Source organism: Marmota monax, unplaced genomic scaffold, assembly GCF_021218885.2.
Source record: "Marmota monax isolate L192 unplaced genomic scaffold, Marmota_monax_Labrador192_F-V1.1 WCK01_AAM20220418_F8-fsc00064, whole genome shotgun sequence".
NCBI classification, from domain to species: Eukaryota; Metazoa; Chordata; class Mammalia; order Rodentia; family Sciuridae; genus Marmota; species Marmota monax.
Genome location: NW_026694542.1, coordinates 8,440,197 through 8,462,354, shown reverse-complemented (window position 1 = coordinate 8,462,354; position 22,158 = coordinate 8,440,197). Strand labels below are relative to the sequence as shown.

Below are 22,158 nucleotides of genomic sequence, written 5' to 3'. Positions count from 1 at the left end.
ACAGCCTAGCACTTAGTGGAAAAAAAAGTTCTGCCTGCCTCAGCTTCTTCTTAGATCTTGCTAAGACTAAACTGTCTGTTACCCAGAAAAACCATGGTCATTTGATTCGTGCCCAGTCCTAGCCAAGGGACTAGAGTCTGAGAAGTTCATTAAAGGAAAGAATCACACCCAACCAGCTCTTCTTCACAAACCCCTGAGGGGGAAGAATGGGGGTAGGTAGGAGGAAGCAAGGGAGGGAGGGAAGGCGGGAGAAACGGAGAGAGCTCAGTGCCCTTTTCCAGCAAATAGCTCTCCACACGAGGAGATCGAACAGCTCTGAGTAGAGGTAGATCGGAGTGAAGCCTCCTTGTGTGGGCCGCCATGCTCCTAACAACAGCCCATTTCAACATTGCATTTCCTCTGCAGATGGAATTTCAGAGGAAGAGCAGCCTGGCAGAAAACTCAGATGTCCCTGGATTTGCGACTCAGAAGTTGCAAATCTTTGGAGCTGTCTTCTGTATTAGCTATGAGCTGGATTTCACTGAGCCACAGTTTCCTATACTGAAAAGTGATCACTGGAAGTCCTAATGGGAGCAGCGACAGAATGGGGATGACCACGCTGGAATGTGCAGCTCTGCTCCCCTGCATGGCTACACTGATCTACATATTAGAAATGAATTCTGTGTCTTCAGGTTAACTTCAAACAACTGTGGTCAGGGAAGGGCGGGTGGCGAAATCTTAAGAGTCACTGCCGTGTTCCCTCCCGCTTCAAACACATTCTGGCTTACACCATCTCTTGGGGGCAGTTTTTTTCATCTGTAAATGGGGCTGGTGTATCCCTTATAAGGTGTTTGGAGGATAACAAGACTCCCTGAAGCGCTTTGCTCCAGTGCTTAGCACATAATACGCGCCACGTAAGCAGCAGGGGCGCGGGTTCCTAAGCCCATTTTATGCCCTTTGCGGCTTTGGGCATTCCAGTGCGATAATTCTGGGGACGAGTGGTCAGAGGGAAGCTTCGCTTGCTAACCCATTGTCTGACCCTTCCCTGAGCATTTCTACTGGGACTACTGTCCTACTTCTTCCAGTCTGGCCGACCCGGCTGGGGCGAAAGCGGAGCTCCCTGGGGACGCCCTTTGGCCCCTCGATGCCTGCAGCCACCTTGCGGTGCCAGACAGTAGGTTTTGGCTGGAAAACTCCAGTAGACGGCCGCCGGGACCCTGCCTGGACGGGACCCTCTGCCAGCAAGGCACAGCGTCCTGTACGTTCTCAGAAAGTAGCTGCCCACGCGGAGTCTTTCTGTAACAGGAGCGCGGAGGCACAGCATCCCGGGTCAGCCGTATTCCTTCAAGTAGCTTGGAACAGCAATGTGGACGCGGGGAGAAGTACCCCACTAACCCCTCCATGAAGCCTTTTTTTCCTCTGTGCGTCCTGATCTCCAATTCCGAGAAAATAGTCAGGCTGAGTTTTTCGGAAGCATGCCTTCTCTAACAGAACCTCTGAGGCAACCCCACATAGACCTCTGAGCTGTTTTTTGGGAAGCTCCGACCCACAAATCACCTAAGTCCGCCCCATCTACATTTTCCCACTACTAAGGAATGGCATTTTCCCTAGAAGCAAAGCAAATGAAAACCCTGGGGACGGGGAGGGACTAATTAATTGACACTGAATCCAGTGAATGATTTTTCTTTCCTGTTCTTCAATCCGAATCTCAAATAATCATCTTCGCTTAGCAGGAGCCCAGGCCTTCCACTAGATGTGAATATAGCTACTGTGCATCTCCTCATTAAAGTTCCTAACCAGGTGGCAAGGAGACTTTTCATAGGCTCATTGCACCCTAGAGACAGCGAGGGGCTGCAGGTCATAAAGCGGGCCTGTTCAAGCTATGTCAAAACAGTCAAGTTATGACATGAAAACTGGAGGTATTGATTCAGATCTTTCATGTTTAAATAAACAGGGAGACATACTATTGAAATATCCAAAGAATTTTTTTTAATTGTAAACATTCTTCTCTCTGGGGCTCTATTTGTATTGGAGGTGTGGTAGACAAAATTAGGGATCTCAACTAGCTGTTTCCTGGTTTAAAAACAAAAATAACTGCCCCTCCTTAAGTTTCTGCTTCTCAGCTATGAAATAGAAAAAAAGAACTCAAGTCCCACTCAGACTGGAGGACCTCTGCCTGTGAAGGGACTGTGGGAATTGACAGAGTTTGGGGTGGAGAGGTGAAAGGGTGGAGGGTTGAGAAACGGAGAAGACACTGAGTTAGAGGCCCAAGATCAAGGTCTGCCTCTGTATCCTTATGTTCCCAAGCCTCAGTTTCTGCTTCTGTAAAATGGGATAATATTGATCTCATAGAGCTGCTTGGAAGAATAAATAAAATAACATGTGGAAATGGTTTATCATTATTAGCTTTTCTTTCGCATGGGCCAAACTGAAAGGAGACCTCAGCAAGGAGGGCAGGGGTCCAGCTTGGGCTCCAGCCCTACAATGGGTATGAGAATCCCCATGGCCACTGGATTTCTTGACGTGTGAGTTTAGCTGGCTCATTCTAACTCTTGGCAACATCCAAGGGGAAGTGAGAGTCCACCGCAGCAGGGCCGTCTCAGTCCCTGTTTGCTTTGGCCACATTGTGATGGCCTTGCTGGTCTTGCTGGCTTTGCAAACAGGATTTTGGTGTTTGCTCTCCCGCTTGGCATGACTGCTGAGGCAGCTGGCATTCTGCTCCTGATTACCAGGATTCTGGTCCTGATTACTAGAACCAGAACACCAGGCTGGCTCCAAGCTGGTGTTGCTCCAGGCAAGAAGAACATCTCAGTGCTGCCTGCTTCCTCCAACATCCTGCTACTTCTGCCCCTTTCTCAGATGAACAGGTCCCATTTCATTATCGTAATGACTCCTAGGCTTGTGTAAGTAGGGCAGAGGAGGGGTACCTCAGTCTTTCCTTGTTTTTTTTTTGTTTTGTTTGTTTTCTGCAGTATTAGAAATTGAACCCAGGGCCTCATGCATGCCAGGCAAATATTCTACCACTGAGCTACATCCCCAACTCCAGCCTTTCCCCCTTTAAAATGGCTGCCCAAGGAGTACAGAACCAAGCACTAAGAGGAATCAGGAAGTAAGCCAAGAAAAGAAATGAAATAGAGAATCCAGGCACTGATCCGTGATCTTAAAAGGATTTGCTTTGCTTTCCCACATTTCTTTTCTCATGTTTTCTGGGGTCAATGATAGATATGGGAGCAAAGGGGAAGGGAGGTTCTTACTGAAGTTCACCTCAGACCAGTCAGAATTCTCATGGGGAAGAGCTGTGGTGGGAGCATGATTGGCAGGAAGAACATGTGCTGAGATCATCCCCTCCCACCCTGAGGCAACTCCTGGAGCCACTAGTCCCTCCCCAGCACACAGTGTGCATCCAAGAGACGTGAAATACCCTCCACATGACACATTGCCTGTTTGGCTTTCCCAGGCTGCTAGTTAATAACTTAGAATCATGGCTGGAGAGAGCGAAATAATTGAAAGTAATGCTTAGTCAATTGCAGTTTCAAGGTCTTCATTGCCTTCCTAACAATTTGCAAAACCCATTTTATTGCATTTTTAGATTCCTCAAGTTGAAATACCACTGTGTGCTGTAATTAAGCTAAGTGACATGCCAGCTGTAAAGACAAGGGCTGTGAATGATTACATTTAGCTCATGTAATCATCCAGTATGGGTGGGGGAGGACATTTGGAACAGCTGCCAATCTGCCAGACTTATACTCCCGGCCAGGGTAGAAGGAAAACTGGAATCTGCAATCACCCTTTTAAGGCTAACAGAAGTTACCCGGCCTGTTTGAAGTGGGTTGGGGTTATCCAGTGTGGGGTGAGCCATGCATCAGTATCCCCTAGGGAAGATTTATTTATATTTATTTAGGTGTTGTGGATTGAACCAAAGGACCCACTCAAGCTAAGCACCTCTCTATACTCCCAGTCCAAGTAACTTCCTCTCCTCCAAATTGGTTCATCTGATCTAGGGAGAACCACATGTCTTGAGAGTTGCCCAGATAGTTCTGAGTCTAGAGATCAGGAAAACCTGTCCAGTCCAAAATAGATAGTTTTAACAACCTGGTCTTCAGGAACATCACTTTTATTCTTGGAAACTTTTCCATCAGTGGTGCTCTTTTAAATCCATCTGGGGATTGGAACTCGTTCAACTGCTTTATGAAACAAATAACCCTGATCTCTATTCCTCAAAAGTTCCTTCTCCCAAAGTTCTTGTTTTCTTTCAGGGGGCTCCATTCTTTTGGAGCCCTTCCTTTCCCTCCACCCTTCCACTCAGCTGCCATGTCCCAGCTCTCTGATGTTTTTGTCATCTGCTTCTTTGTCATTTTCTTTTTATTCTTCTGATTTATTGGGCTGAGGATATAGCTCAGTTGGTAGAGTGCTTGCCTCACATGCACAAGGCCCTGGGTTCAATCCTCAGCACCACCAAAAAAAAAAAAAAAAAAAAGTTGATTTATTGAAACACTTCTGCCTTCTTTCCTTTCTAGTCAGTCATCCTGTTTGGTGCTGCAAGCGCTCAAAGGCAGGAGCACCTTATGAACCTCCCAACAGCTCTCTGACCCTGGATCTCTTCCCCTTGCCAATCAGCCATTCCTCCATCTATACAGACTCATCTTCTTAACACAAAATAAAGTCTCTCCATTCAAAATCATTCAGTGGTTTCCTATTTCCTACTGAATTAGGCAGTCACTTCCCAGGGTAACATTTTAGATCTCCACAATATTAACTCATGCAGCAACCATTTACTGAATAATGTCCTAGTTACTGGGTTAAGAGGAATAAAACATATAAAAACACGATGCATTCTAGTAGAGAGAGACACACACACAAACAAGTAATTATCATATGGAGCAGTAATGGTGATTGAAAGAGAGGGTCCCTGGGTCTCTTAAACCATCTTTCCATCTTCATCTCCCAATTTTCCTTTCTAATTTGGCTAAGTTGGACTAGATCTTAGGTCTTTATCACATTGATGGCAGTTTTTATTTTATTTTAGGTCCATATACCAGTCCACACTTCATATCCACTTTTTAAAATCCCCTGCTACCTTGAAGATCACCTCCTCAATGAAGTGAACTTCAGTCATCAGCTGCGTAGGACAGTGTTTCCTTCTCCTGTACTGACACTCTGTTAGTGCCACTTAGCTTAAGCTAGTTATATAAGGACCTGTACATTCCACAGAAGCAAGAACTGCTGCAAGCAGCCTTTGTCTTCCATCAGGAAAAACAGACAGTTGCTCTACATAGCCCTTTGGGTCAGCAGACAGCAGGTAGGTAGGGCTAGGAAGGTAGCCAGACATTTTGCCTTCTCATTGGGTAATCAGAGCTGTTAAGAATCTCCAGGTAGGACCTGCTACATAATTTGGCAGGCCCAGGGAAAAATGAAAGTGCAGAACTTCTTGTTCATAAATTATTCAGAATTTCAAGAATTAAATAGAACATTAAACCAAGTACAAGACTCTTTTATGTGTGAGCCCCTAAGTGACTGCACAGATTGCCTGTCCATGAAACTGGCCCTGTCTCTAGGAGCAAAGATACTGGCACCAAAATGTCCCTTAGAAAACCAAAAAAAATTGTGATTTTACCTTATTAAGTGAGTTCCTTTTCATCAGTTCAGGATGCCTGGCTGGCTAAAACTAGTGATGAGGGAAGAAAGGGGAGAGATGTAGTACTTCCTGCAAGTCTTATATCATTTGTTTAGGCTAAGCTGTGCTCTATGACAACTTTATAGTATCAAATACCTTGGATAATTAAGGTCTTTTGCTTGAGGGGTTCAGTGGAGTTCAAGTATCCCAGACTTTCCCAACATCCTTGATACCAGACATTCATTTCATTGGGAATCCATAGGCAAACCTGGATCACCACTGTGAAGCAAGTGCTGGTCTTCAGATCTCACTTCTACTCTCCCCATATTCCCCCTGCAAAGCTGTCATGTGGGATCAACTCAGAAAGAGCAATGAGGCAAAAATCTTGAATCATACTCCTGGAGAGTCAGAAAGTTAACTGTCAGGTAAGGTGAGATATTATACCTATGCCCTTCTGATGACTAATCTGGATTGTCAACTTTAGTGGGTTTAGAGATGCCTAGGAAACACCTAAGATTAAGAGACTTCCACCTGTATCTGTGAGGGTGTTTCCAAAGATGACTGACATGAGGAACAGCAAATTGAAAGGGCAGACCCACCCTGAATGTAGGAAGCATTGTCAAATAGGCTGGGTACCCGGATGGAACAACAACAACAACAAAACTAGAAAGAAGAATCTGCAGCAGATGCAAGCTTAATTCTTCTTGAGAAGCCCAATTGTTCTTGGGTGGGTATCTATTGCTGCTACCATCACCTGTAGACATCAGACTATATCTCCTTCAGTCTTCCAACATAGATTCTCACCAGCAACTCTCCAGGGAACTTCCAGGTCTTCATCCTCAAAATAGGGCTCCATTGTTGGTCCCTTTTGCTCTGAGGCTTCTAGCTTCTTGGGCCGAACAGCTACTGGTTTCTCTGGCTCTCCAGCATGCAGATGGGCCACTGTGGGACTGTCCAGCTTCTGAATGTGTAAGTCAAGCTAATAAATACCATATTATAACCATATATATATATATATATATACACACACACACACACACACACACACATCTTGTTGGTTCTGTCCCTGTAGTGAATCCTAACTAATATATCTGGACAGAGATGGAGGTGCCATTGTACTCCAAAGTAGGCTGTCTTGGGCTCTGAGCTCCCAGTCCAAGAATTTCTGAGACTCCTGACATATTTTCAATAGATTTGGAGCTTCCTTAGTAAGGAGTGATCAGAAGAACTATCTTCCCACTTCCCATTCCCATCCTCTCTCTGGATCAGGCTCTTTGTGCTGGCATTGAACACAACAATTTATTTTATTAATGTATACATGAGGGGAAGGCATATAATTTCTGCAAGTCAGTGGAAGAAACATCTACGGGCACTTTCACCTCACCTCTGTCTTTGCCAGCAAGATTGAACTGGGTTGGAATGGGAAGTAGCAAGATGATGTCTGGGCACTGAGGTGGTGGGGATTTGGGCTGGCTGGAGTGAGAGGAGGCCTGATCTTTCACTGGTAGCAGCTGCTCCAGTTCTGCCACATGTTCAGTCCTATTCCTGATTTTTATCTTTAGAGATGAAGACCAACTGGCACAGGCCTGTTGGAGGACTGAGGGCTTTGGACTCCTGGAAATCATGAGCCCTCTAAAACACTCCTCCCCCAAGTTGCTCTGCTTGGGGGAAGTGTTCTGGATGAGAATGCAGAGGAGTGCCACTGCTGAGGCAATTGGGATGTGAACTGGGGCAGCACCAATGACATCTAGAAGTCATGGTCCTGTATTTTGGGAGGACACAAAATACAAGGCTATTGGCCTTGGTGGTGCTAATGGGAGGTATTTATCAGACCAGGATTTCTATATGAGGAAATGAAACTTTGGGTTAGTTTTGTGACATTATATACATTGTGGGAAGGACAAATAATTTCCTGGTAGTAAGAGGTGGGAAAGGAAAAAAATGGTAGAGAGATCCAATCTGATTCTGGAAGGAAAAAAAGAAGATGTCTCTTAGATTTTCTTTTATAATGGCCTCCATAATGTTAAAATTAATTAACTCATCATCACCATTCCTACCTAGTGGGTCAGGAGGTGCTTAGATGATTCACATCCACAATCACCAGACATTCCTTTTACCTGTATAACATTCGTCTTCCTTCAGCCTTACCAACCCATATATTTGATATGGATCATTTAAGAGCAGCCAAGATGGCTGGCTGGAGACAGTATGGGATAGTGGTTAAAAAGCTGTGTGCAGTATGGCACAGGAGTGTAGGCCTGGAATCCCAGCAGCTTGGGAGGCTGAGGTGGGAGGGTTGCAAGTTCAAAGCCAGCCTCAGCAACTGAGTGAAGACCCTAAATAACTTAGCAAGACCCTGTCTCAAAATAAAATAAAAAATAAAAATAAAAAGGGCTGGGGATGTGGCTCCGTGGTTAAGCACCCCTGGGTTCAATTAAAAAAAAAAAAAAAGAAAAAGAAGCTATGTGTGTGCCCTTGGCTAAATTACTTAACCTCTCTAAGTTTTGCTTTCCCTTATTTGAAAAAAAGGGAATAAAAATGCCCTGAGGACTGAGATAATTGTGCAAAGCTTTTAGGACACCAAAAGTAAGTGTGTCTTGGTTCAATCCATGCAAGGCTCAGCAGCAGCAGCAACACAATATCATCATCATCATCATTGTCACCACTACCATCATTAAAGCTATCCTCTCTACCAAGACTTAGTTATCCTCAAAATCTTACAAAATTGGTTATTTAAGCCCTAGAGTTCAACTCTTGTACAGATCTGCATCCTGAGCTCAGTGACCAACCCATTGTAAAAGTGCATCCAAAGGAAGGATAATGAGATTATAGTGACTTCAGCAGAACAATGGAAGATTTTTTCAGGACTCTATTCCTTACATGAGTCAGGACAGACTTTAAGTTTGTGGCAGGGTGATAAAGAGGAGGAAACACTGGGCGATTTGTTCAGAGTCTGTCACACACATGAGGTTGGGCAAATCATGTAATATTCTCAAACTTGAATTTCTTTTTTTTTAATCTTTATTTATTTTTATGTGATGCTGAGGATCAAACCCAGTATCTCTCACTTGCGAGGCAAGTGCTCTGCCACTGAGCCACAACCCCAGCCCAACCTTGATTTTCTTCATCTGCAAATTGGGGATCAGGTAACAACTTCTGCTTTGTCAACCTCATATCACTGAACAGAGGAATCCTGAGCTGTGGTATGTAAACTTGTTACGTGGAAGGCGTTTTTACTACACTCAAGAAAACCCCTAATCCACCACATGGACTCTCTACCGCCCTTTCCTTCTTTCATTCAACCATCATTTATTATGCAATAGCCCCTTTCTCAAGCTTCATCCTGATCCATTTATAAATCAATGCAAACCCAAGATACCTGTTCAAAGGACAAATTCCTAAGGTCATGTTCCAGACCTCTGGTCAGAATTTTCAGGGGTCTGGCTTGGAAACTCTAGGTATAACAAAGTTCCCCACATGATTCTGGTCCTGTGGGATGTTTGGAAAAGAACAGACCCAGTTCTTTTGGCATGGTAAAAGGATTATCAGAGGAGCTTCATTCAAATACAGATTCCTGGGCCTGTTACTTAGGACCTACATATTCAGAATTTCGAGGTAGGCCCAGTGTTATGCAATTTTACAAATACTGAAGGTGATGCCTGTGGGCTACTATTTACTCACAGGCTCCCCCTGCAGTGTGAGCTACTGGTCACCAGGGGGCCAAGTCGGTGTTTGGTGACATGGTGCTTTAGGCTACAGAGGGAGGTGACTCAAATGCATGGCCTTCTTCCATAGACAGCCAAAAGCAGGGCATCCCTCTTCTCCAGGCAACACTATTTAATAGAGTTCTCCTGTGTATGTAGGACCTGCCTTCAGAATCCCTAAAGTTCTGACAAGGAGCCTCTTACTACCTCCTCAGTCTTTTTACACATGGTATCAAGCCGGTTCCATGGGCCTGTTTTTCTGTCTCCTGCCATTACAAGGTTAGCTTTTCGAGCAAGTGATTTAGGCTGGAGCCAGACTGGCACAGTCTCGAAGGATGTGAAAATCAAGTCCTCAAAGTCAGTCTGATTCTTTCTCTTTCTGGGACCTGAGTTTATGACTTTCTCAATGTTAGCCATAAGTGAAAGGCAAAACAAAGTGCACTTTGTAGTGAGGACAGTTCAATCTTAACAGAAATACATGACACAAGGGGCTCACATTTTGATAGAGGCAAGTCTTGATGGTTTATTTGCCTGTATGTCTGTATCAATCCATCTACCCTCCTATATACTCAACATTTCAGAAAGAGTGAGAATATACCTGCTAAGATACCAACATATTCTGGGAATATGAATAGCCTACCTAGTTCCTTTCACATCCTTTTTGGCCAGAGATCAGGCAGTGGCTGTATGCTTCTTGCTCCTGTATATGGGGGTTCCTCATAGCACCTGTATGGCTCCTGCAAGGCCTTGGATCCAGTCGGGCTGGAGTGGCAACCACCAGAAGGTCCTTCAGAGAATAGTCAGAGCTGTGAGGGTTCTGCAAGAGGAGGAGGGAGGGCACATCCATCTGCGTCTTCTCACCAGGGCTGTGGCTAAAGGAGAAGCCCTTCCTTGGCAGGAAGGATTTTTCTGGAAAGGCAAAGTCATTGGCATCATCAGTCTGTGCTGCTGGATTTGGCACTAATTCCTAGCAAAATGCACCTCCAACTAGGGTCTTGTGGCCCCAAACTGACTGAACCAGAATCACTTGTTGCTCCTCTCCTCCAAATTGTTCCTCTTCCCTATAATTGGTACAAACTCATCTGAACAAGAATCAGGAAGTGTCAGAGAGGGTCCTCAGATTCAACATTCTATTCGATCCTTTGTCTTCTTAAGCGAGAGATTCCCTAAGAGTACCAACGGATGGATTTCCCTGAGGGCAGAGTCTAAGAACCCTTCTCATGGCTGGGGATCCCCAAAAGTTAGACTTGGTTTCGTTTGTTTCTCTCTCCCCTGAGGCTACAGTTTGGATATTGAGCGTCCCCCAAAGGCCCATGTGTTAAAGGCTTGGTCCCCAGGGTGCTGCTATTGGGAGGTGGTAGAGTCTTTAGGAAGTAGGGCCTAGTGGAAGAGCCTTAGGTCACTGAGAGTATGCCCTTGAAGGGAACTGTACAACTTTAGCCCCTTCTTCTTCCTCTTTTTGCATTCTAGCCACAAGGTGGCCAGTTTTGCTCCACCACATGCCCCCCACCATTGTCATCCAATGCCCATACCCAGAGGTCTAAAAGCAATGTGTCCCTCGATCATGGACTGGAACCTTTAAAAATAAAACTTTTCTCTTTATAAGTCAGTGATTTCAGGTATTTTGTTATAGTAAAGGAAAGCTGATTAACACGCCTAAGCTCCTGACACACCCCTGCATACATTGGCACTCACGTGACATGTCACTCAGCACCTGCTTCGGGCTGCAGTAAGCTGGGAACAAGGAGAGCCTCCCTCTTAAAAGAAGCTTTGCCAATAGCTCTGACACCAGATGCTTCTCCTTCATGTCATTCTTTAGCAAAGCCCAGCTTGGGTTCAAATTGTGCGAGAAGCTCCAGGATTTTGTAGGCACAGAAGGTTTTGATATGTTCTCCTGGATGAGCTTCTGGGGAATCTGCTGCTGCTTATATTTAAAGGATACTATCCTGACAATTTCTGGGCTGCTGCATTCAGAGTTGGTGGTCAGTGTCAGGCTTGGTAGCAACTCTGGAGAGGTTGAGTCCCAGGTGGTAGATTCAGGGGTAGTTTCTACTGAGGTTAAGGGCTGAAAGAGAAAACAGTCTAAATTGAAATTGTAGAAAGCAAAGGCCTCCTTCTTCTGCTATTCTTGAATGAAACAAACAGTAATGATTAAAATAGTAAATTAAGAGTGGGATTCAGCCTCAACAAGAAAGATTTAGGTTAGAAGAGTTTCCTAGCCACAATTGGTTAAACACTAGGGCAAAAGATAAGACGATGGGGAAAATATACAGCTTCCTGTAGAGGTCTTTAAACATGAGAAATTGTAAATACTAGAGATTGCAGATCAGAAAAAATAGGTGTTGTTTTATAGCTATCAGACTTGCAAAAATTAGAAAGCCAAATAATACCACTATTGGTGGGTATGGTGAATGCACAGGAACCCTCTGCTGCTAAGAATATAGACTGATAAGGTCATTTCATACCATTTAGAAATAATTGACATAGTGAGATACAAATATCCTGTTACCTAGCAATTTTGCTGCTAGGCTTATATACTAAATAAGTTATTAGATAACTCTTTAAAAATTATGTACACAATGGGGCTGAGGCTATAGCTCAGTGGTAAAGTGTTCGCCTTGTATGTGTGAGGCACTGGATTCAATCCTCAGCACCACATAAAAATAAATAAAGATATTGTATATTCATCTACAACTAAATAAACATTTTTAAAAATATGTGCACCAATATTCCCAACAGCATTTTCCACCAAAAGGTGGAAACAGTTCAAATGTCTACCAACAAGTGAGCGCGTAAATAAAACATATACATAGAATAAAATCTTATTCAGTCTTAAAGAGAATTCTGATGTATGCCACAATCTCAATGAACCTTGAAAAGATCATGGAAAGTGAAATAATTTAGACATAAAAGTACAGATATCATATGATTCCACTTATGTAAGGTAGCTAGAGTAGTCATATTCATGGAGACAGAAAATAAAGTAGAGGTTATCAGGAGCTGGGGGGAAGGAAAGAATGGAGAGTTATATTTACTGGGGACAGAATTTCTGTTTAGGGTGATGAAAAAGTTCTAGAAATGGACAGTAGTGACAGTTGCACAAATTAATGACTAACCTTAATGTCATGGAACTATACATTTATAGTGCTTAAAATGGTAATTTTGTTTTGTTTTGTTTAGGGGATGCTAGGGATTGAACCCAGGGGAACTTTATCACTGAGGTATAACACCAGCTCTTATTATGTTTTATTTTAAGACAGGGTCTCACTAAGTTGCTAAGACTGGCCTCAAACTTTTGATCCTCCTGCTTCTGTCTCCCAAGGAGCTGAATTATAAGCATACACCACTGTACCTGGCTTAAAGCAGTAAATTTTATGTTATATATATTTTATCAGAATTTTAAAAACAGAAGGATATTCACTTTAGTATTATTTGTAGTGGGACAGAACTGAAGGCAACCTCCATGTCCTTACTTTGGAAAATTGATATGATGAAATGGATGGTTGGAAATTATTCTTGGGGGGAACAAAGGAACTGCACTTATTTGCAGCTTTGCAGCCTTTTATCCAGGGATACCCTTAATCCACATGGCTTGGGCAACAGAAAGCCACAGCCTTACAATATAGAGAAGCTAGAGAAATGGGGTAAATTGTGAAAAGGGGAAATCTTTCATGTGCAACATGACTGTCTAATAAACTACACATACCGAAAGCAGGGGGGCGGGTGATGAAGAGGAAAGGCCTCCAGGGGACTCAACAAATAAGCAGCACCGGAGACTGAACTAATTAAAGAGATTTCAGTTGCTGCTGATCACAGTAGATTCAGAATTGGGATTAATGTACTATCCAAATAAAAATCACTCTTTAGAGGAACAAATAGAATCCAGAGACTCTACAATGAGTCACAGCATCACATATAATTTATAATGTCCAGCATCCAAATGAAACAGCCAGAAATGCAGAGAAACAGAAAAATATAATCCACACTCAAGAGAAAAAGTAGTTAATAGAAATTGACTCTGAAATGACCTAAATTCAGTGGTTCATCAATATATAAAGACTTGAAAGGAGGCATTATAAATATTGTCAAGGAGTTAAAGGAACATATGCATGAGAATTTTTTTTAAAAAATTGTGAATCTAAGCATAGAAACCAAAACTATAAAAATTATTTGCATTATATATAATTATAATGTACCAATTAAAAAAATAATTTAGAGTGGTGGTGGACATCTGTAATCTCAGTTACTTGGGAGACTGGGGTAGGAGAATCACAAGTTCAAGACCAGCTTGGACAATTTAGGGAGACCCTATCTAAAATTAAAAAGGACTGGGTGTATAGCTCTATGTATCACTGGGTTTAAATCCTCAGTACTGAGGGGGAAATATATATATATATATATATATATATATATATATATATATATATATATATATATATATCCAATCTGAAGAAATAAATAGAAGCAAGACTGAAGAAAAAATAAATAGAACCTAAGAAGTCTATGAGAGAATATTATATGATTTAATATACATGTTCTTTTTTAAAATATACATGTTCCTAAAGGAGAAGAGAAACAAAATAAGGTAGAAAAACTGTTTGAATATTAAACATAAACTTTTCAAATTTGGTAAAATACCTGAACTTACAAAACCAACAAGCTCAAGAATCCCAAATAGAATAGCTACAAATAAAAAACATGCCTAGACACATCAAAGACAAATTGTTAAAATTCACAGATAATGACATATTATATACAAGGCATTGGTATGAATACAGTTGATTTCTCATTTCATTTTGTTTATTTTAATGTTTTTGCTACTGAGGACTGAACCCAGGTATATTTTACCACTGAGCTACATCCCCACCCCACTTTTTAAAAAATATATATTTTATTAGTTGTTGTTGGACCTTTATTTATTTTTATGTGGTGCTGAGAATCAAACCCAGTGCCTCACACATGCTAGGCAAGCACTCTACCACTGAGCCACAACCCCAGGCTCATCCCCAACCCTTTTCATTTTTAATTTTGAGACGGGGGTCTTGCCCAGGCTGATCTTGAACTTGCCACCAGGTCCAGCTGAGTTCTCATGTTTAAATAAACCAGAAGATAATGAAACAACATCTTTCAAGTGCTGAAAGGAAAAAAAAAATGAACCTAGAATTCAATTCTAGGTCCCCCCACCCCACAAATCCTTCAAAATGAAGTCCAAATAAAGACATTTTCAGATAAACAGAAATAGAAAACTTTACCAGCAGGTAAATGTGCACCATAATAAATAATAAAGAGAGATTTTGCAGGCTAAAAAATAACTTTAAAATATACATCCTTTTTAATATTACAACCTTTTAAAGCAAGAATTTTAACACTGTATTGTGTGATTTATAATGTATGATAACAAAATATAGTTTTCTATATTTAAAATTAAGTACAACATTAGATACACATTTTTTTATAATTTCTTTTAAAGAGAGAGAGAATTTTAATATTTATTTTTTAGTTTTCGGCCGACACAACATCTTTGTTTGTATGTGGTGCTGAGGATCGAACCCGGGCCGCACGCATGCCAGGCGAGTGTGCTACCACTTGAGCCACATCCCTAGCCCCATTAGATACACATTTTGATAAGCCAAAGATGCTTATTGAAATCCCTAGAACAACCACTGAAAAAAGGCAAAAAGTTATAGCTAAAAGGGCAATCTAGAGTTGAGATTTATAAATATCTAATTTCAATTTAACCCAAAAGAAGACATGAAAGAAAGGATGCAGGGGAAAAACAACAACAAAAAAAATTAATAAAAAAAACCAATAACAAAATTTCAGCCCTAACCATAATCATATTAATGACATTAAATGAAAATGGAATTAAAATTCTAATTAAAAGGCAGAGCATGGGACTGCAGTTGTGGCTCAGCGGTAGAGCATTCACCCAGCATGAGCAAAGCCCTGGGTTTGATCCCCAGCACCACATAAGAAAAATAAATAAATAAAATAAAGGTATAAGAATAAAAGACAGAGCTTGTTACACAGAAAGCAAGACTTACTTATACCTGTCTAAAGAGAGAGCCTTTAAATACTCAGTAACTGCAGAATACACTTTTTTTTTTTAGTGCACATAAAACATTCACTAAAACAAATTGGTGGACCATAAATCAAGGCTTTTGTGTGTGTGTGTGTGTTTATGAAATGCTAGGGATAAAACTCAGGCCTCACATATGCTAAGCGAGTGCTCTACTACTGAGCTACACTCTTAGCCCTATATTTTTCTTTCCAAAATCTGGGCTTGGGATGTAGTTCAGTGGTACTGTGCTTGCCTACCATGTCTGAGGCCCTGGGTTCAATCCCAGCACCACATTAAAAACAAAAAACAAAACAAAAACACCACCAGAGGGGTTCCAAGATGGCCGGCAAGAGGGAGGCTGCATTCTGTGTCACTCTGTGACCTGGGATTCGAGTAGCGGGAATATTGTTTCTCTGTGAGTTATTAGAGAAACCCCAACAGCTGCTCCCACGCAGGAATCACGGCTGCCATGCCTGCACAGGAACTCCGGCCACTGCTCTCATGTGGACTCCCATCTACCAAAGTGGAGCTTCCCTCAGTTGCCTCCATCTTGGGACACTACAACCACCACCATAGTCCTCTACACACTGTAGCCTGCACCTGGGGACAACACACAGGGTCTGGAGACAACCACCAGCCACAACATTGCATGCCACAGAGCTACATCTCTGAACATGCCGCCCACTGCCACCACCTAGCCCCACCCAACCCAACACCCCAAAGCTAAAAGCAGCTGCCTCCATTCTGGGACACCTTAGTCACCATCTTTAGTTGGGGCAACCCCCAGCTTGGAACACCAGCTGGGGCTTAGAAGCAATATCAAGGAGAGATAATAGAACCCTGCAGGGACACTACAAGCCTAGAGGGTAAAAACTATAATGCCCCGAATCCACAGTGCTAGAAGGGAAGACATATGAACAACATGAAAAAAACAAGGGAAAAACGTGCCCCAAACAAACCAAGATACAATGTTATTAGAATCCATGGCCAGCACAACAGAAGAAATGGCAAAGAGGAAGCTCAGGATGTACATCATTAAAATTCTCTGTGAATTAAAGGATGATATAAGAGAGTAAATACAGGCAGCAAAATATCATTTTGATAAAGAGCTACATACAAATACAGCAAGAAAAAGATTACTTCAATAAGGGGATAGAGGTTCTGAAAAACACAAACAGAAATCCTTTAAATGAAAGAAACAATAAACCAAATTAAAAACTCACTGAAAAGCATCACTAACAGATCAGATCACTTGGAAGACAGGACCTCAGACAATGAAGACAAAAATATAAAATCTTGAAAAGAATGTTGACCACACAGTAAAGATGGTAAGAAACCATGAGCAGAACATTCAAGAATTATGAATCAACATAAAAAGACCAAATTTAAGAATTATTGGAATAGAGGAAAGCATATAGTTCCAAACCTATCAGAAAATTTCCAAACATGAAGAATGAATTGGAAAATCAAATACAAGAGGCTTATAGGACACCAAATGTTCAAAATCACAACAGATCCATACCAAGGCATATTATAATGAAAATATCTAGCATACAGAATAAGGAGAGAATTTTAAAAGCCACAGGAGAAACGAATCAGATTACATATAGGGTGATACCAATTAGGATATCTGCAGATTTTTTCAACCCATATCCTGAAAGCTAGAAGATCCTGGTACAACATATGCCGAGCTCTGAAAGAAAATGGATGCCAACGAAGAATCTCATATCCAGCAAAATTAAGCTTTAGATTTGATGACAAAATTAAAACCTTCTATGATAAACAAAAGTTGAAAGAATTTTCAACTAGAAAGCCTGCACTACAGAACATCCTCAGCAAAATATTCCATGAGGAGGAAATGAAAATCAGCAAAGGGAGGTATTACACCAAAGGGAAAAACAATCAAAGGAGAAATCAAATAAGTTAAATACCAAAAATAAACAAAAATGACCGGGAAAACAAATCATGTCTCAATAATAACCCTGAATGTTAATGGCCTAAATGCGCCAATCAAAAGACAGACTGGTAGATTGGATTAAGACAAAGACCTGCCAGGCATAGTGGCTCACACCTGTAATCCCAGTGGCTTGGGAGGCTGAGACAGAAGGATCACGAGTTCAAAGCTAGCCTCCACAAAAGTGAGGTGCTAAGTAAAAGCAAGGTTCTAAGTAGCTCCGTGAGACCCTGTATTTAAATAAAATATGTGTGGGGCTGGGGGTGTGGCTCAAGCGGTAGCGCGCTCGCCTGGCATGCGTGCGGCCCGGGTTCGATCCTCAGCACCACATACAAACAAAGATGTTGTGTCCGCCGAGAATTAAAATAAATAAATAAATATTTAAAAAAAAAAAAAATAAAAAAAAATAAATAAATAAATAAAATATGTAAAAAATGGCTGGGGCTGGGGCTCAGGGGTCCAGTGCCTCTGAGTTCAGTCCCTGGTGCCAAAACAAAAGCAAAAAAAACAAAACAAAACAAAAAACCCAACAATATGCTGCCTTTCTCATAGGAAAAGACATCCACAGACTGAAGGTAAAAGGTTGGGAAAAAACATACTACTCACATGGACTGTGGAAACAAGCAGGGGTTTCCATTCTCATATCAAATAAAGTAGAATTTAAGCCAAAGTTAATCAAAAGGGATAAAGAAGAACATTTTGTACTGCTTAAGTAAACCATACATCAACAAGACATAACATTTATAAATATATATGCCCCAAACAATGGAGCATTACGTTCATCAAACAAACTCTTCTCAAATTCAAGAATCAAATAGACCACAACACAATAATCCTGGGTGACTTTAACACACCTCTTTCACCACTGGATAGATCTTCTAAGCAAAAGCTAAGCAAAGAAACTATAAAACTCAATAATACAATCAATAACTTAGACTTAACAGACATATATAGAATATTTCATCCATCAATGAGTGAATACACTTTCTTCTCAGCAGCACATGGATCCTTCTCTAAAACAGACCATATATTGTACCACAAAATAACTTTTAGCAAATACAAAAAAGTAGAGATACTGCCCTGCATTCTATCAGATCATAATGGAATGAAATTAGAAATCAATGATAAAATAAAAAATAGAAGCTATTCTAACAACTAGAGACTAAATAATATGCTATTAAATGAACAATGAGTTACAAAAGACATCAAAAAGGAGATTTAAAAATTCTTAGAGGTAAATGTGAACACTGATACAACATATCAAAATCTCTGAGACACTATGAAGGCAGTACTAAGACAAAAGTTTATTGCATGGAATTCATTCCTTCAAAGAAGAAAAAGTGAACAAATAAATGACCAAACATTATATCTCAAAGCCCTAGAAAAAGAAGATCAAATCAATACCAAAAGCAGTAGAAAACAGGAAATAATTAAAATCAGAGCTGAAATCAATGAAATTGAAACAAAAGAAACAATTGAAAAAAGTTGACAAAACAAAAGGTTGGTTCTTTGAAAAAAATACATAAAATTGATAAATCCATTAGCCATGCTAACAAAGAGAGGGAGAGAGAAAACTCAAATTACTAACATCATAATGAAAAAAGAAATATCATGATGGACACTACAGAAATGCATAAGATAATTAGAAATTATTATGAAAATTTGTATTTCAATAAAATAGAAAATATTGAAGGCATCGACAAATTTCTAGAGTCATATGATTTGCCCAAACTGAATCAGGATGATATACATAAGTTAAACAGATCAATTTCAAGCAATAGAAAGATGCCATCAGTAGCCTACCAACCAAGAAAAGCCCAGGATCAGATGTATACACAGCTGAGTTCTACAAGACCTTCAAAGAAGAACTAATACCAATATTCCTCAAATTATTTCATGAAATAGACAAATAGAAAATTTCCAAACTCATTCTATGAGGCCCATATCACCCTGATTCCAAAACCAGAAAAATACACATCAAAGAAAGAAAACTTCGGACCAATATCTCTAATGAACATAGATGCAAAAAATCTCAATAAAATTCTGGCAAACTGAATACAAAAACATATCAAAAAGATAGTGCACCATGACCAAGTGGGGTTCATCCCAGGGATGCAAGGTTGGTTCAACATATGAAAATCAATAAATGTAATTCATCATATCATAGACTTAAAAATCATATGATCATCTCAATAGATGCAGAAAAAGCATTTGACAAAATACAGCACCGCTTCATGTTCAAAATACTAGAAAAACTAGGGATAACAGGAACATATCTCAACATTGTAAAAGCTATCTGTGTTAAGCCCCAGGCCAACATCATTCTAAATGGAAAAAAATTGAAAGCATTCCGTCTAAAAACTAGAACAAGACAGGGATGCCCTCTTTCATCACTTTTATTTAATATAGTTCTTGAAACTCTAACAACAGCAATTAGACAAAAGAAATTAAAGGGATAAGAATAGGAAAAGAAGAACTCAAAGTATCACTATTTGCCAACAACAATATGATTCTATACCTAGAAAATCCAAAAAAAATTCCACCAGAAAAACTTCTAAAACTAATAAATGAATTCAGCAAAGTAGCAGGATATAAAATCAACACCCATAAATCAAAGGTATTTCTGTACTTCAGTGACAAATCCTCTGAAAGAGAAACTAGGAAAACTACCCCAATTACAATAGCCTCAAAAAAATAAAATACTTTCTCAAGATCTCTACAGTGAAAACTACAACACACTAAAGAAAGAAATTAAAGACCTTAGAAGATGGAAAGATCTCCCTTGTTCTTGGATAGGCAGAATTAATATTGTCAAAATGACCATACTACCAAAAGCACTATACAGATTTAATGAAATTCCAATCAAAATCCCAATGACATTCCTCATAGAAATAGAAAAAGCAGTCATGAAATTCATCTGGAAAAATAAGAGACCCAGAATAGCTTAAGCAATCCTTAGCAAGAAGAGTGAAGCAGGTGGCATCATTATACAAGACCTTAAACTATACTACAGAGCAATAGTAACAAAACCAACATGGTATTGGCACCAAAACAGACTTGTAAACCAATGGTACAGAATAGAGGACACAAAGACAAACCCACATAAATACAGTTATCTCATATCAGACAAAGATGCCAAAAATATATATTGGAGTATTGGAGAAAAGATAGCCTCTGCAACAAATTGTGTTGGGAAAACTGGAAATCCATATGCAGCAAAATGAAATTAAGCCCCTATCTCTCAACATACACAAAACTCAACACAAAGTGAATCAAGGACCTAGGAATTAAACCAAAGACCCTGTGTCTAATAGAAGAAAAAGTAGGCTCAAATCTTCATCATGTCAGATTAGGCCCTGACTTCCTTAATAAGACTCCTGTACCACAAGAAATAAAATCAAGAATCAATAAATGGTTGGACTCAAACTAAAAAGCTTCTTCTCAACAAAATAAACAACCTGGGCTGGAGATATAGCTCAGTTGATAGAGTGTTTGCTTTGCATGCACAAGACCCTGGGTTCAATCACCAGCACCACCAAAAAATAAAAAATAAAATAAGATAAACAACCAGTGAGGTGAATAGAGAGCCTACAGAATGGGAGCAAATTTTTACCACACGCACAGAGCACTAATCTCTAGGATATATAAAGAACTCAAAAATCTTAACACCAAAAACACAAATAATCCAATAAATAAATGGGCCAAGGAACTGAACAGACACTTCTCAGAAGATGATATACAATCAATCAACAAGCATATGAAAAAATGCTCAACATCTCTAGCAATTAGAGAAATACAAATCAAAACTACTCTAAGGAACTGGCTCAGCAGTAGAGCGCTCGCCTCGCACATGCAAGGCCCTGGGAGCACCACATAAACATAAATAAATAAATAAATAAATGGATAAATAAATAAAATAAAGGTATTGTGTCCAACTACAATTACAAAAAATAAATATTAAAAAAAACTACTCTAAAATTTCATCTCATTCCAAGTCAGAATGGCAGCTATCAAGAATACAAATGACAATAAGTGTTGGCGAGGATGTGGGGGAAAGACACACATTACTGGTGGGACTACAAATTGGTGCGGCCAATCTAAAAATGGAGATTCCTTGGAAAACTTGGAACCACCATTTGACCCAGCTATCTCACTCCTCGGTCTATACAGCAATGTTTATAGCAGCAAAATTCACAATAGCTAAATTGTGGAGCCAACCTAGATGCCCTTTGGTAGATGAATGGATAAAGAAAATGTGGTATATGTACTCAGTGGAATACTACTCCGCATTAAAAGAGAATCAAATCATGGCATTTGCAGGTAAATGGATGGAGTTGGAGAATATGCTTAGTGAAGTAAGCCAATCCCAAAAAAACAAATGCCAAATGTTTTCTCTGATATGCAGATGCTGATCCATAATGGGGATGGTGGAGGGAGCATGGAAGAAACAGAGGAACTTTGGATAGGGCAAAGGGGAGTGAGGGAAAGAGAGAGAGCATGGGGGGAAGAGAGGGGGCATGGGGGTGAGAAAGATGGTGGAATGAGGTGGACATCATTATCCTAAGTACATGTATGAAGACATGAATGGTATGACTTTACTTTGTGTACAACCAGAGACGTGAAAAATTGTGCTCTATATGTGTACTACGAATTGAAATGTATTCTGCTGTCACATATAACAAATTAGAATGAATAATTTTTTTAAAACACCACCAAAGAACTAGACTCCTCTTTTTTATTTTATAGTGACCAGCTTAACAAACATATATGAAGTGATGAAGAGATATTTTGTGGGTTTGATATGCATTTCCCTGATGATTAGCGATGTTGAATATGTTTTCATATG

The 22,158-nt window shown here is 40.3% G+C and overlaps 1 protein-coding gene across 9 annotated transcripts in view; it reads right to left on the bottom strand.

Moving 5' to 3' along the window:
• Positions 1 to 6,164: 6,164 nt before the first annotated feature.
• Positions 6,165 to 22,158, bottom strand: part of Ttll6 (tubulin tyrosine ligase like 6) — a 43,181-nt gene continuing 27,187 nt past the window's right edge. For 4 of the 9 annotated variants that reach the window (XM_046420527.2, XM_058571549.1, XM_046420531.2 and 1 more), the window contains 3 exons: positions 10,993 to 11,362; positions 9,938 to 10,206; positions 6,166 to 6,554 (listed from right to left, as the gene is read on the bottom strand). In XM_046420527.2, the coding sequence (XP_046276483.1) occupies positions 9,938 to 10,206; positions 10,993 to 11,362 (639 nt within the window). In that variant the 3' untranslated portion in view covers positions 6,166 to 6,554. Of the gene's footprint in view, positions 6,573 to 6,878; positions 7,559 to 9,937; positions 10,207 to 10,992; positions 11,380 to 22,158 lie in introns of those variants that run through there. The other 5 variants (XM_058571551.1, XM_058571547.1, XM_046420533.1 and 2 more) reach the window with 5 other exon arrangements.